The 14,668-nt window shown below is 43.5% G+C and overlaps 1 protein-coding gene across 1 annotated transcript; it reads right to left on the reverse strand.

The window, feature by feature from the left end:
* Positions 1-2,498: 2,498 nt before the first annotated feature.
* apbb1 (amyloid beta (A4) precursor protein-binding, family B, member 1 (Fe65)) lies at positions 2,499-14,130 on the reverse strand. Its single transcript, XM_054795018.1, has 14 exons — positions 13,971-14,130; positions 10,916-11,524; positions 10,644-10,849; positions 8,714-8,773; positions 8,527-8,606; positions 8,382-8,448; positions 8,117-8,263; positions 7,906-8,033; positions 6,661-6,775; positions 6,497-6,578; positions 6,338-6,418; positions 6,120-6,235; positions 5,212-5,388; positions 2,499-4,988 (listed from the first exon to the last, which is right to left on the reverse strand). The coding sequence occupies exons 2-14, from the start codon at positions 11,505-11,507 to the stop codon at positions 4,833-4,835; spliced, it is 2,007 nt and encodes a 668-aa protein (XP_054650993.1). The 5' UTR covers positions 11,508-11,524; positions 13,971-14,130; the 3' UTR covers positions 2,499-4,832.
* Positions 14,131-14,668: the final 538 nt, after the last annotated feature.

Here is a 14,668-nt window from a genome sequence, read left to right on the forward strand (position 1 = left end):
TTAAATTCGGGTAAACAAAATAAAAAACGTATTTTGTTATATTTGCAAGCAACCGCAAATGATTTAGTAGTCTAGTGGCGGTTGTTTGTTTCCATATCCCCCGCTGCCCCCTATGTAAAGCCGTTATGACTGAGGTATGGTATGATATCGACAGAATTTTAAAAAATGATCATACCCGAGTCCTTATGACTAAGCTCAAGCACACCATTTAGTGTGAGTGGGTAACAAACGAACAACACACTTAACTCGCAAGTTCTCACATAAGTCATTGTCCGAGAAGTGTTTCTTGCGAGTGGTAATATGGCGGCCGCGTGGCTTCACAAGTCATTGACCAATGGTGTATCCAGATATATAAAACAGATCAGTGAGCTCCTCCACACCGAAAGCGGAAACGGCGGTTAGGTTGAACTAATGTTCGGCACCACAGAGCCGCGTTTGTCAAAATCGTGGGGGTGGCCACTGGGGTGGCGGGAGAGTGACCCTGCCCCCCAGCTCCACTACTGGTTGCACGTGCTTCAATTTTGATAAGAGGAGAGAAACACGATTGAATCCAAAAAAGAAGATCGCGTTTGCTACAATTAGATTGTACACTAAGTAAGTTAAATGGTTAACAATGGTTGCAAGGGAGACAGTTTAAGGGAGACATGATAGGACACGATAGGACAGACATGATAGGACATGATAGGAAAGTGAGCCGGCCCACCTCTAACAGTCCTGTTTGCAACTGACTACAATCAAACAGTGTCCGCCTGGTTATTTCGTCCCCTCCCTCGCCCCGTCTTTGCTAGTCTTCATTAAAGGTAAAAGTGATGTTAAATGCTCCTAATCCCTTTCATTGGTAATTTATATACACAGTCATCCTTTGCTACATTAAGGTGGGAGCATCACTCCCTCCTTCTATATTGTTTCTTCTCCAAAATTAAGAAACAATTGCTGTTTCAAGGTTGACTGGCCTATTATTAGTCCAAAAATATTGAACGACAAGTCATATGTAGTATTCTGGTCGTTAGGCGTCAGTAACATTACCTTGATGAGGCATGACATGACATTAGATTACCTTCACACTGCATGTAGTCAGCCATGGCACGTCTGACATGATAGTGAACAATAAAGTTCTCTTCCCATTCCGTGTGGAAGTGGTACGTCACTTTGTCCTTTTTTCTCACTCTGTTTCAAACACTTTATGTTTAGAACAAATAAATGGCAGGCTAACTAGTTAGCTTGTTAGATTGCTACGTGCCCTGGCCTGTGCATTAATGTTGCGCAATGTGCTGTAAATTAGTCGTGATAAATGAGGGACGACTGTATTTTGCTTTGCTTTCTAAATGAAATGTTTTTTGTGTATCTGGAACGGATGAATGGGATTAATTAAATGATTTCTTAGTTGGTTTTCATCCAACTTATTGTGAGGGATGTAATGTTGAGGTTCTACTGTACTGATGAATCCGTTCCAGGGTCAAACTTACCCAAAACCTTTGTTTAGATCATAGCATTTTTAGGGGGTATTCTGCTAAAGTGGCTCCACCAACCCAGGCTTCGTACTAAAGATGCAACTCCTCAAACAGAATTAAGCGGTGGTTCGACGGTGGTCATCAGCTTGCTTTGTCAAGTCCGGTTTTCGGCTTTGTGCTCAGTGCGTGTGCACATGAAAGTGAAGCGATCCCAGTCAGTGTATTTGACACAAGATGAGCAAGTAATTATTATGGAGCGTTATGAGGAGTTCCAAAAGGATTATGCCTGCTCAAAGAAACACTGTTGGCGCCAACAGAGTGAGGGAGGACCGCTGGCGTGCCAGGGTGGAGCGTGTGCTCGACTCAACAAGTGAGCATATCTAGCATGTTCACCTCGCTTATGGATGAATATCATCAGGGAATGCTTCATTTCATTCTTTTACCCTCCATGTCCCCTCGCGGAATCCGTAGGTTCTCAAATGTGGCGCCATCTCCAAATTGGTGGGTATTCTGCGAAGCGAGTTTAGTGGGTTGGCGAGCCGGACTTGCATGTTCAGCGAAGGTAGCTCTCCTTTAATTTAAGCAGCTGTGTTACCATGGTAACTTAGGCAAAACTCATAACCTGGTGGGGACCAGGTTATGTCCAGGCTTTCATCTTAAAATCGGCTATGAGAGCGCCACTCTTTCACTGTGGCGTCATCATTTATTAAGCGAAAACTGGACTTGACTAAATGAGTTGAGAACCTGCGTTGCAGTACCATTTAATTCTGTTTGGGGAACTTGGGTTTTGTTGCGCGGCATCTTGAGCACAGAGCCTGGGTTAGTTGAGCCAGTTTGGCAGAACACCCCCCTAGTGTCCCACAAGTGTCAAATGCATTCCGTTGGTTCCAAATGTGCAACTTTAGAGACATTTTTTCCTCAAATCCCAAACTGTACAACCATAGCAGCGTTCATCATTGTTGGTTCCACTTTGATTTTTGTTTTGTGACCCAAACATTTGACTTCAGCTTAATATACAACAAAAACAACAAAAACAAAAAAGACAGCTCTGATGATATGTTCACATTTATTGTGCGGTGACTTTTTATATACATCCAATTTTATTTATTTTATACACCTAATTTACATGACGGGAAAATAAATTAACTGGACTAGCGATGTTCAGGCTGTGACACAGCAAAACGTATCGCGGGAGCAAACGGCACAAACATGAGTTGTCTAATGGTGCGTTAGTGTTTCTCATATATTTATACAGTAGACACGAGTCAAGAAGCAGCCGGTAGGAGTTGAAGTGGTCATTGCGGTGCTCCACGAGCCATAAACATAATATTGTTGTAGCGTCTGCATTAGTGTTGCATTGATCTTATTTGCGTGTCCAACATGACCACAAGTCTTACAAACTGCCTCTTTTTTTCTTTTTTTTTTTACGTTAGCGTCAACTACTACTAGTGTGCTACATACAGCGTAGCTTACAGACATACACGTGAAGATCAGGATAGGTCATTTGTTCTTTATAAAACTAAATTGTGTGGAAAAAAGGTGTACATTTTAGTGTGCGGAAAGTAAAAGACCAGAGAATCATCTTATGTACAACAAAACCTGCTCTTGCGGTTATTCTGTCTAAACATTCTACTGCTATTTTAGGATTAGAAACACCGACGACTAAAAGTGACATGCGAGGCCCCGCCCCCTCTGACCACACACACACACACACACACACATACACACACACGTGCACGCAATCACACACACACAGAAAGACAGAGAAGGTACAGGATACAATGACGGTGCCTCACACTAAACATGCATCCTACAGTACTACTGAGCAGATGGGTGGGTGGGTGTGTGTGTGTGTGTGTGTGCGCGTTTAGAACCCAGAGTTTGTTTTTATTACTGATTACATTTCTAGCACTACATGACCATTCTCAACATGGCTATTGGCGCTCTCTCATTAATGACATGTGATTATTGCACACGAGCACTGAACTTGCAAATGTTCATGCAGAATGAACGATGAGAACCAACGCACCATGTGACCGACGACTCTTTGGAAGAAGACTATTATACATTGTCTTGAGAGAGTGTGTGTGAGATGGCGTGAAGGAGGGTAGTATATGGTTACGTGGCACACTACCAATGCTACACCCTAAAGCTGAGCATACACTGCAGAAGGGTGGTTTTTCATTGGAAATTGAGGGAGTGTACTACTTGGTAGCAACCAGCAGAGGCGCTGTTGAGCAAACCGACTAAAGAAGGAAACATGACGTCGCCTATGGGAAGTTGAGCTACATCCACTGTGTCATGAGAACAGGAGTTTAGAACATTCAAAGAGACAACTATTGCTGTAGTTGCACTTTTATCCTGTAGATTCACAGCGTCATCTCCTGTTTCAGTGGCAGATTACTATCACTGCCCTGCTCCACTGATACAATGAGCAGATCATTCTTCCCCCGCGCCATGCAGCTTTAAAAGGCGGCTGTCTGTTGACTGGCAATGCTAATGCTAACAACAAAAAGAGACAAAAGCACAACCAACCTGTTCATAGCTTGATTTTAGCTATGCCTTGTGCAGGTGCAGTGAAGAGTAGGCTCTCTGCACAACTTTGCCGACTAAATAGTGAAACTACAATACTCCACTAACTACGTCTATTGCAATTTCAATTCCGTCGATTTACTTTTTGAGCTGCAGCGTATGGCCAGCTTTAAGGTGTTACGCATGTTTCCACCAATCGGTACATTTGCAGTCGCTTTGGTAGCTAATATGATTTAGTTTCACAGAGTTTGTCAAAAGTGATAAAGGCGAGCATGATAGATCTGTACTCCACCACCTTGCAGCAGACTTTCAGGACGCCACCTAAAAGGGTGGCGCTGAAGATGTTGCAATACACGGATTGGTCGAATGGAACGGAATGGGAGGACGACATCTGCGTAAACAAAGCTCGTGTCCTCGTCATAAAGAACATGAAATGGTGGTTGTTAGTGTCTTATCACCCTACGCAGTGTACCACAGCGAGCTAAAGTGTACTTCTTGGTGGAAGGGTGGGGGGTGTTAGTGTCATCATTCTAGCATGTAAAGTATTTTACATTCCAACATTCTACGCATTGTTTCTGTTAAAACACAAAAATAGTTAAGAACCACATCAAAAGAATCCAGGCAAAGAAAAAAAGGATGCTGGAATTCCATCTATTAAGAGAGGGGGGTTAAAAAACAATGCAGACAAAAAAATAAAAAAAAAAAAAAAAGGTGGAGTGGGTGGGTCGCACATTATCCCCCCTGCAAGATATTCCATGACACGACAGGACGAGTGGGTGTAACGGGAGGAGGAGAGAGAGGACGTGAGTGACTTGGAGATGTCTGCGTGGACCTTCATGGGGTGTGGCCTCAGGGGGACTGAGAGCCCGACCTGTAGCTCTTGAAGCTGCCCAGCAGACTCTGCACACCCTTCCTGACCCGACGAGCCACCGAGTCGGCGGGAGGGGTGGGAAGGCAGGAGGCCAGGCTGGGAGGACGGGCGTCAAGACATTTCTGGTAGCGGAGCTTGAAAAAACAAGAAACGTAGATCACATAAATAAAGATGAATGCTTTGTATGCCACCATACAGTCTACTTACACTCATGCATTACAACACAATGAATGAATGAAAAGCACCATTGGAATGTAGTTGCTCCACCTGGTGGTGATGAGGTATATTGCCGTTTAAACTATTTAAAACTATTCCTGAAGATTACAGCAGATTCTAGAGTAAAAGCCAGAGTCTCACCATGCATGCGGCCTGCACAGCTTCACTCAGGCTGGCTGCGTTGGGCTCGCACCAGAACTTGTGACAGGTGAACTCTCTGGGACCGTTGGCCATGATGAAGGCGAAAGTGCGCACGTCCTTGCCCACGCCCATGAAGGACAAGAAGCGGACCCTGCACTCCGACAGCACCTCTTCTGTCTGGGTGTTAAATTATATGTGTGTTATTGTTTATCAAATAAATAAAGCAGGGGTGCCCATTACATCGATCACAAGCTACCGGTCGATCGCATAAACGTCACTTTGTAGATGTCATACGACGTCCGTCAGCTGACATTAAGCTCCCCTCCCGATTTGCTCTTGCTGCCCTGCGGCAATGGTGAACATCATGTCTCAAACAACACACAGAGGTTAAAAAAAAAAGATAAGGTTACCCACCAGCGAAAAATAATGTGCATTTCAGGGACCACAAAATGGGTCAACAATTTAAAGCTGTTGTGCAGAAATGGAGGTGGATCAAGCCTTGGCAGTTAGTGAAACATTCTTACAGGCTAACTGCCTCCTCTGTCTGCATAAAAACAGTGTTGGGAAGACATTGCGGTACTATGCTCTCGTGAACATCATTGTACTGGAGGAAGTGATTTGTTGCTACAACAATGGCGAGGGCAAAGGGAATTAACAACAGAAGAGAGACAGAACATCTTAACACTTCAAAATGGAGAAATTGGAGTGTTCTAAAACGACTGACCAGTAGTGTACATGTACAATGTACATAAATACTCATTTATCCAAACCCTAAATACCGTACATATGTTCTGTATTTATAGTAGGAGGTAGTTCTTTGGGACTTGGTCATTTTAAAAGTAGCTCGCAGGTTGAAAAAGTGTGAGCACCCCTGAAATAAAGAATAAGTGCATCCTCTGGAGTGTTACCTGTTTTGAAAGTATTGTGAGCGTGGCGGGCGCCACATTCACAGAAACGGGAGTCCAGTCGTTTTTTTCTTTGCCCTCCACGGCAACCTCCAGAGCATCATTGATCACATCCATACCTGAGAACCGTTGTAGAATATATTCAGAAGGCCAAGGATTGATCGTAATGATGAGACCAATACAAATCTCAAATCCAAGACATAACGCGAGTGTTTTCTTACCCACAGGCTTTGCCACAGGCTCACTACCAAGGTAATAAACATGGAAGCGCTGGAAAAGTTCATTTTTTGGAGCTGGAAACTCTGGTGGGAAATAGCAAGGCATTAAGAGGTCAGTTTCATTCAAACAACAAACAAACTCTGAAAAGAAACTTTGTTTACCTTCAGGGATGCCCAAGGGTTTGCCAGTGTCAGAATTCAGGTGACTAACGCCCGGCCTGGATGCTTTTCTTTCCATCATTATCTATTATTCGGGAAATAAAGAGGTTTTGGTTTTGATTTCATGTGGTGTGTTCAGGATGCACTGACAGCATCACGAGCTTGACCTTGGAGCACATCTCGTGCAAAGTGGTGGCGATGTTCTTAGCCGGCGAGTCACAGCGGAACACGTGACACTTCAGGACCTGCGTCAGGTTGTCTCGGGCGACATAGGCAAAGTCTCTGCAGGAGAGAAAGCATTGTTAGCATGTGTGTGCGCCCGTCAGTGCAACTGCACAGTCCCTCACAATGTTGCGGTTCGAACATACGTTTTTGGCTGCTTATTTTGTCCTCCTTCCCAATTCAGATTCCAACCCATCCTTACGTTTAGCATAAATAAACTGGAGGCTAACTAGTTAGCTCGGTATAGTGCTATGCCTAAAGCGGAAGCCGTTGTACTTCAGAGATCCCGTAGCCCGCGCATAAGCGTGGCGAAATGTGATGTAAACAAAGCTAGCAGTAGTGTCGGACTCTGCGTATGCCAGATTCATGTTAGACTGGCATGAATGCATCAATAAAGTCATAGTGAGGATGGGTGAGAGGGCTGATGTACATGTTTTTTAATGCCATTACATTAGGGTTACGTTACGAGATGCTACAACAAGGAACTATCCCAATGCTAATGGTGAATTATTATTGCTTATCATGGCTACTATATTAGGTAATACAAGTAAAAAGGTGACTATAGGGGTGTTATTTCATGTTTACAGGGCTCTAATGTTAAAAACATTTTTGGAGGTCATAAATAGGTTTTCTCTGCTCTAACTACAAAAATATTCAATTTATTAATATTGCATCCTATTTCGTGGAAATGGACTTATCGCGGTCGGGTCTGGGACGAAATATATATATATATATATATATATATATATATATATATATATATATATATATATATATATATATATATATGAATACAAGACACACAGGAACATGACAAACTTCACAAAGAGAAAAATATATTGGAGTATACCTTTCCCTGTTCATGTTGGAAAAAGCAGCATGAAAGAAAACGAGTGTTAGAACAACGTGAGGAAAAGACAAGCAGCAGTTCATATACATGTAGTATCACAACAAGTCCACAAGAGGGCCTCAGCGTACACTAACGCTACAATTCCAAAGCAAAAGCTGGAGGACAAACAAAAAGGTTGCTAAAAGACCCTTTTACAGTTAAAATGCAAATAAATAAACTGTTACATTGTTGAGAACCAATGTAACCAATGAACCAATGATATAACTGCTGTCAAATCAAGGGTTAAGGTTCAAACAGTGATGAGGTTGGTCAACTGTGCCTTGATTGTTAGGAAACACACCTGCCGTTGTCTCTGCCGACGCCCCACACACGGATGCTGCCAATGGGCTGCGTGTGCAGCAGCGTCTGGCCCAATGGATCGATCAAGTTCATTGTGTCATTCTCCAGCACCATCAGCATGTCCTTACCCTGCAGGAGAACACACACACAGTCACGGATTAGCACACAACATTCAGCAGTAAACATAACCGGAGATTATTGGATGGTCGCACCTCTCCCCAAATTCCAGCAGTGTCGTGCAGGTTGTGTTTGTGGTAGGAGAGTTGCCTGATGCAGTTATTGACCGCCACGCTGCTCTTGCCCAGTGCCATGTCCTCCTCGGACATCTCCACCCAGCCCAGAGAACGCACTGCAAAACACTACGAGTGCACCAGCAGGCAGTCAACAAATGCTCTTTGCTGATTACACAGCAAGTACACCAAAACAGGCCTCCAAATGTATTTATATTTAGGCATGCCACATAAAACACTTTAATACCTTGCTCTCTAAATCAGTGCAGAGTGGAACAAGTTTCTCTTCCTCTTCAGACTGGGTGCAATTGTAGCTACAAAGTGAAGAACAGACAAGGACGTCAACAAGAGACAACAAGCCAGTGTACATAAATAACTTCAGCGTGACATACTTGAGGTTGATGGAAGCGTAGCGTAGCGTAGCGCCCTCAAACTCTCTCAGGCTCTGATCGGAGGTAACCTCTCCTTCCTCCTGACGACCAGGATGTGACAAACATCAGAAATGTTTGGCAATTAAGAGAGTTAAGAAGATTGGCAATTGCTACCGCTTCCATTCCTAAATGACTATTTGGACTTTACCTTCCACGCCGGCCCATCAGCAGCGCCTTCATCAGCACTGGAGAACTGAGCCCAGGATTCCTGGAAAACGTAGCATTTGACATTTAACATTTGCAGTCCAACATGCTGTGGAACATCTCTGGAAACCAGGCCACCCAAAACCACGCCGTTTCATGTAAACAGAAAGGCTTGTCTGGAATCTGACTTGAAACAGGATTTGGAGTCAGTGTGCAGTGGCAATTTCTTCCGATTTCAAGAATATTTGTCCCCAAGCCGATGCCGATAACTTCCTGCTTCTCAAGACAGATACCGCTTCAGAGAGCCGATAATAAGAGGGCCTTTTTATATTATACTATTATTTTTTAAATTTTGCTTGAGCTGTACTTTGTGCACACCTGGAGACAAGAACAACTCAAACTTGGATTTGACAAAGCGTACCTGTAGATTTGTCCTTCCCAAGTACCATGACATCACTACTGGCCAAATGTCTTCCTCTGAAACTGTGTGAAGCAATCCACGGCTTGTTTGTTGACAAGAGAGCTCAGGGGAAGTTACCACAGGCCGTTTGCAAAACGTCACAGAAAAGGAGCGCTTGATTTGCTCACACTAATCTGCCTACCTAATGAATCTCGCCTCATTATCTGAACTATTGTTTAATGTTATCGGAATGTTGACGTCATAATTCCTCATATCGGTCTGATAATTATCGTGCACCCCTAGTTTTAACTAACATTAAGATGATTAACTGTCTTTTAATGGCTAAAAACAATAAAGTACTGTTTCACTAACAAAGGTAACACAGCTGCACTTTGTGCATTTTGTCACACAAGCGTGAAAAGAAGTTAACCACTAGTAAAATGTAAAAAGAGTACTAGTTTATGTCACAAGATCTGGTGAGATTAGAACATGACAAGATATCTCGTTCAGGAAAAAAAAAAAAAAAAAAAAAAAAAACGCTTGTGGGCACTACGACAATAACTAAATTAATCACACAATACAGTAAATGAACATTAATTTGGCAATTTTGCCGGCCTCAATATATTGCCATGTGCATGCGAGTCCGTTTTCCTCGTCTCTCGCCTCCAAAGAGGCATGAAGAGGGTTCATTCTCTGTATTGCTTTCAGCACCTTGGCGTGTGTTCCATAAAACAGCGGCATGAACGGAGTGAGCCCTTTTGTCAGTCATACAGTTTCTTTGTCTCAGTGGGTGGAGACGGGGCAATTAGCATACACACAAGACGGCAGAAGCGTGTAGCCTCGGGACGAGCAAGGCAAGGCATCGTAGTTGAAATTAAACTAGTACATTAGTAGATTGCGATATATTGTCACATATATTTTTTCATTGTACTTTTCTTAAATGTTAAAATCTCATCTCGTCGACCCAATCTCGTGCATCGTCTCGTGAGACCTCTACCAGTTGGAAATGTTGCCCATTGAATACAATGGAATTAGAAGAAGTCTGTTCCAGTGGCAGCATATGAAAGGCAATGAATGTTTTGACTAAGATTTTAACAACCTTAACTGTCATAAAAGTGTGAAAAAGACAACACTCTTCTTATAAACAACAAAGCGATAACGCAATGGTGATTTATGTCAGACGTGTGCCTCGCACATCTTCATTTGTAGCACTGTTATTGTCACAGAAGTGCAAAACAAGTCAAGCACTATAAAATGGGAAAAACCACAATACAGCTTGTCACAGTGTTAACTTTCATAAGAAGTAAGGACGCACAGGATGACATTTTTGGACTGAGCACCAGTTAACTTTCTGTGCATGTTGTTCTTAGTGAGGCTGAGCCTTCTTTTGGAACAATGCATGCAGGACTGCAATGCCTGTCATTCAAAGTCCCTTTAGAGAGAAAGATGTTTCCCCAAAAAGTGCCCTAATTCAATTCATACAGTAGGAGGTTCCACGGTAATAATACTGACATCAGGATCTTCAAGCTCTTACCTCAGGCTCGTCGCACGGCGTGGTCTCCAGGGACATGGTGGAGGACAACATGGAGTCTCCCACTTGGCCCAGCGGGGAGGGGGGCTCCCACTGGGTGGTGCCAGTGGGGATGTGCCAGTAGTAGGTGCCCGACGTATCTCGCACCCTCATCCAGCCGGCGGGGAGGTCCGTGTCTGTCTCAAAGGCGCTGGAGTCCCAGAAGGACTCTTGAGAGGTTGATTAGGTTAATATACTTAGTACTATACGGTACCATACAAGGAACGTGGGTTTACCTCTGTTGCCGTTGGGCGAAACGTCAGAGGTGTTGTCCTGACACACGGCAGGCCAGTTGGACTCGTCATCGCTGGGCGTCCCGTTCATGTTGGCAAACAGAAGGCATGCGTTCCTCCCAGTGACGCCGCCCTCTCTCTGGGCCTCTTGAGCCCCTTCCTCCCCCCCAGCAGGAGTCTCCTCATCCTCCTCCGACTTCTCCCCCTTCTCCTCCTGTTCTCTCTCCTTCTCCTTGTCCTCCAGGCTGTGGATGACGAGCGGCTCATTGAGGATGTTCTTGGCCTCCTCCTGGCTCAGGCCTGGGGTCGTGGCTATTTTCGGAGACTTGGTCTGCTCCTCGTTGCCCTGCCGTTCCTCCTCCTGGCCCGGGAAGTCCTCCCGGTTGCCATTGTGGCTGATGTTGCAGTTGTGGTCCTGCTCCTGCTGGTTCTCGCTGACTTTGCGCAGCTGATTCTGGCCCTCCTTCAGCCACTTGGCATTGCTGCCCGTCGACTCCTGCTCGCACCAGTCGTTCAGTTTGTTTTTCAGGTCCTCATCGTGCTTCTGCTTGTTGGCCACCACGTAGGGCATGTCCTCGTCCTCGTGGCCACCCATGGTCACTTTCCAAGTAGCTGGAAGAAAAAGACAATGAGACTGGATGTTGTGAGGAACTGACACAGAGAGACACCATTAGTAAACCTGCTCCTGTTATTGTTTGGGATCATATTTATTTTGATCTAGCTTAGGGCAAAACAAGGTGCTAGCCTACCAATTTAACGCTTTGGTCATGTTTGCACATTCTGGCATTACATAAACCTACTATTGAACAAAATAAAACCCTGTGTTAACAATGGATCTGTCACTACGTTTATGTGCAGTCAATATTCGGGTTAAGGTCAAAATTACGGTTTCTGAAGCGTTCTGAATAACCCGATTACATGCATGATGTGGAAAAAAAACAAAAAAAACCCACACGGAAAACGTCCTGACGCAATGTGCTTCATTTCTGCTTCTTCCTGTATCCAAAGACAACAACAACACTGGCATGGTGGACAATGATCATTAATGGAAGGCAAGAATGTGAAGGAATAGGAAATGAAGCCAGAGCCGTGCCATCCATATCCACGCTACATCCCGGACACTTTTGAAGGTGCGTTCGTACAAACTCTGCTTTGCGTAACTTCTCGTTCACCTTTTGATAGATTTCACTATTGGGGTACTTTCTATCATCAATAAAAGATGTGATGTTCCTGTCTTTCACCACACTAACGAGGTGGCTTGTTTCCTTCTCGCTCCAAAAGTGTGGGGTTTTGCGTGTCGCCATGTTTACAAGTAGTTCCTGCCAAAGACACAAGATTACTTTCAAACCAGAATATGAGCAGAACAAAAAATAATTAGTATTCCTTTCGATCCAGATGTCCCGATAAGCATATACATGACCCAATTTTCAGGTTAGAAAAGGAGCACCGGAACCGGAACATGAGCATATTCCGTTTTTTCTAAAGGCTTATAAAGACGAGGAGGATGGACTAACACTTGGTCGCTTGGCAACCATGGTGAGAATGGCCAATGAACTTGAGCTGCACAAGAATGCGATCCTCTGATGTTCCGTTCATTAAACTTCTCAAATATAATGGAAGGGGGCATGTCTGATTATAAGAATATTCTGGCCCAGAAGAAAAAAAAAAAAAAAGAGAGAGCCAACAACTACCCATAACTATGTACTTCACCTGCACCGAAGCCGAAGACGCACGATCAGGGGAATTTAAAAATGCGCGCGAGTCACTATGAATCATTTCTAATGTGTCCAACCTCATAGATTGATCATTAAAATTTAATTTGTTATTTCTAAAAGCTATCATATTTTTCTTTTTATAGGAAAACGTTTATAACCGGCCTTGGATTAAGCAAGAGAAAATGGATGGAGGGACGTTTATATATTTATTTGTCAAATAAATGTTTTGGCCTAAAACAGGTTTTGATCTTTGGTTTCATTCTATAATACAGTAGTGTACTTTTTGTTTAATCTACAAAGATTTGAACTGAGTGTTTAAACGAGAGAAATGTGAGAAAATGTTCATGCCTGTTTGAGAAATGTGTATAAAGTGTGTGGTGAGGGGTTTTACAGCCTTAAAACATATAATAAACGAAAAACATATCCTGTAAACGAAAAAACATGCACTGTAAAAGAAAAAAACAAATTAAAAAACTTATGCTATACATGAAAAAAAACATTCGGTGTAAACGAAAAAATTCAGAATGAACGAAAAAATATACATAAAGAACGAAGATTTCACATAACACTGGTATATTTTTAACCTAACCCCCGTGTTAAACGAGGGAACACCAATTGCAAATGAAAAAACACCATTATGGGATACGCTGAATGAGTCTTCTTCTTAACCTTTTTGCCCGTTTGTACCTAATTGCTTACATACTTAGCATATTATATATTACTAATGGTGTTTTATGTGCTTTGTGTCTCTGCAACGCTTCGATTTGAGCAAATCTGAGCGTTTTACAATCCTAAATAAAGTAAATAAAAAAACAGAGATTGGATGTTGTTAGCATGCTAGCTTGCGAGCCAGATCTTCGGCTTAGGTCGTCACTGTGAGCTTTAATCGGTGTACAAGTGAGACAATATTAATCAATACTGACTAAAGCATTGCCACAAGTGACACAATATACACAAGATTAATTTATTTTTCAACCATTACTACAGTCAATTTATGTTTGCCCGTTATTGGCTTTAATCCTTCGAATCACGCACATACTTTCGCCATTTGCTAACATACCCTCCGTAAATAATATATGTTAAAATGGTGATGTACCATAATGGCTTTTGTTAGTCGTTATGCAACACAAACGAGCCTTCTGTAACCCACACAGCTCGCTGGGTGGTCAGCTCCATTTTTGGGATGCCATCGCCGCAGCTGGCTGGTAATAATAACGGGCACCAGCCACTGTCATCGCCGTCCTCCATCTTGGCTAGGCTAATGCTAGCTACCCAACGTCGCCACAGCGGCGAATTAAACGCCTCATTTGTAACCGAAGAGAAGGGGAAATATTCGCACTTACCGCCAGACCCTCCTTGGCTTCGAAGTATGTCGAATATGTGAGAGCTAAGCACATATTTCCATTTTGACGTGAGCGCTTAAGGTGCCATCGGTCTCTAGATGGTGGTGTTTGGGGGGCTGGTGATGGAGGAAGGCGAGAATGCGTCAGCTGCTTACGTCAGGACCAGTGCTCACGGCTGTGCTCGACATGACTTTTATGCATTTACTATAACTACACCGGAAAGCAATGTCATTAACATTGTGGCATTATATTACTGGATTTATACGGCTTTAAATTGTCCATAGGTATGACTGTGAGTGTGAATGGTTGTTTGTCTATATGTGCCCTGCGATTGGCTGGCGACCAGTCCATGGTGTACCCCGCCTGTCGCCCGAAGTCAGCTGGGATAGGCTCCAGCATGCCCCCGCGACCCTAATGAGGATGAAGCGGTATAGAAAATGGATGGATGGACGACAGGAGCCCTCTGCTTTTTGAGGACCCACTCCATAAATACTAGTCAAAATCCTCTAACAGGAGTGTGCTGCTGTTTTTAAAAACCTATGGAAGACATGCACCTCTATGTGACAGGAGCATGCCGCTGTTTTTAAGGACCTACTGCAAATACAAGAATCAAAGATCCCCTACAAACAGTGTTATGCTGTTTTTATGCATTAACTCATTATCTGACAAGACTGCTCTGCTGTTTTTAAGGCCATCCT

This window comes from Dunckerocampus dactyliophorus, chromosome 12 (assembly GCF_027744805.1).
Source record: "Dunckerocampus dactyliophorus isolate RoL2022-P2 chromosome 12, RoL_Ddac_1.1, whole genome shotgun sequence".
In the NCBI taxonomy this organism is placed as follows: Eukaryota; Metazoa; Chordata; class Actinopteri; order Syngnathiformes; family Syngnathidae; genus Dunckerocampus; species Dunckerocampus dactyliophorus.

What these genes read in the sequence shown, in the direction of transcription:
- apbb1 (XM_054795018.1), bottom strand. Translation starts at nt 11,507, where the DNA reads ATGGGTGGCCACGAGGACGAGGACATGCCCTACGTGGTGGCCAACAAG. An exon ending in CTGATGGGCCGGCGTGGAAG is followed by an intron (nt 8,607 to 8,713) that starts GTAAAGTCCAAA and finishes CCTGGTCGTCAG; the next exon opens with GAGGAAGGAGAGGTTACCTC. An exon ending in TACGCTTCCATCAACCTCAA is followed by an intron (nt 8,449 to 8,526) that starts GTATGTCACGCT and finishes TTCACTTTGTAG; the next exon opens with CTACAATTGCACCCAGTCTG.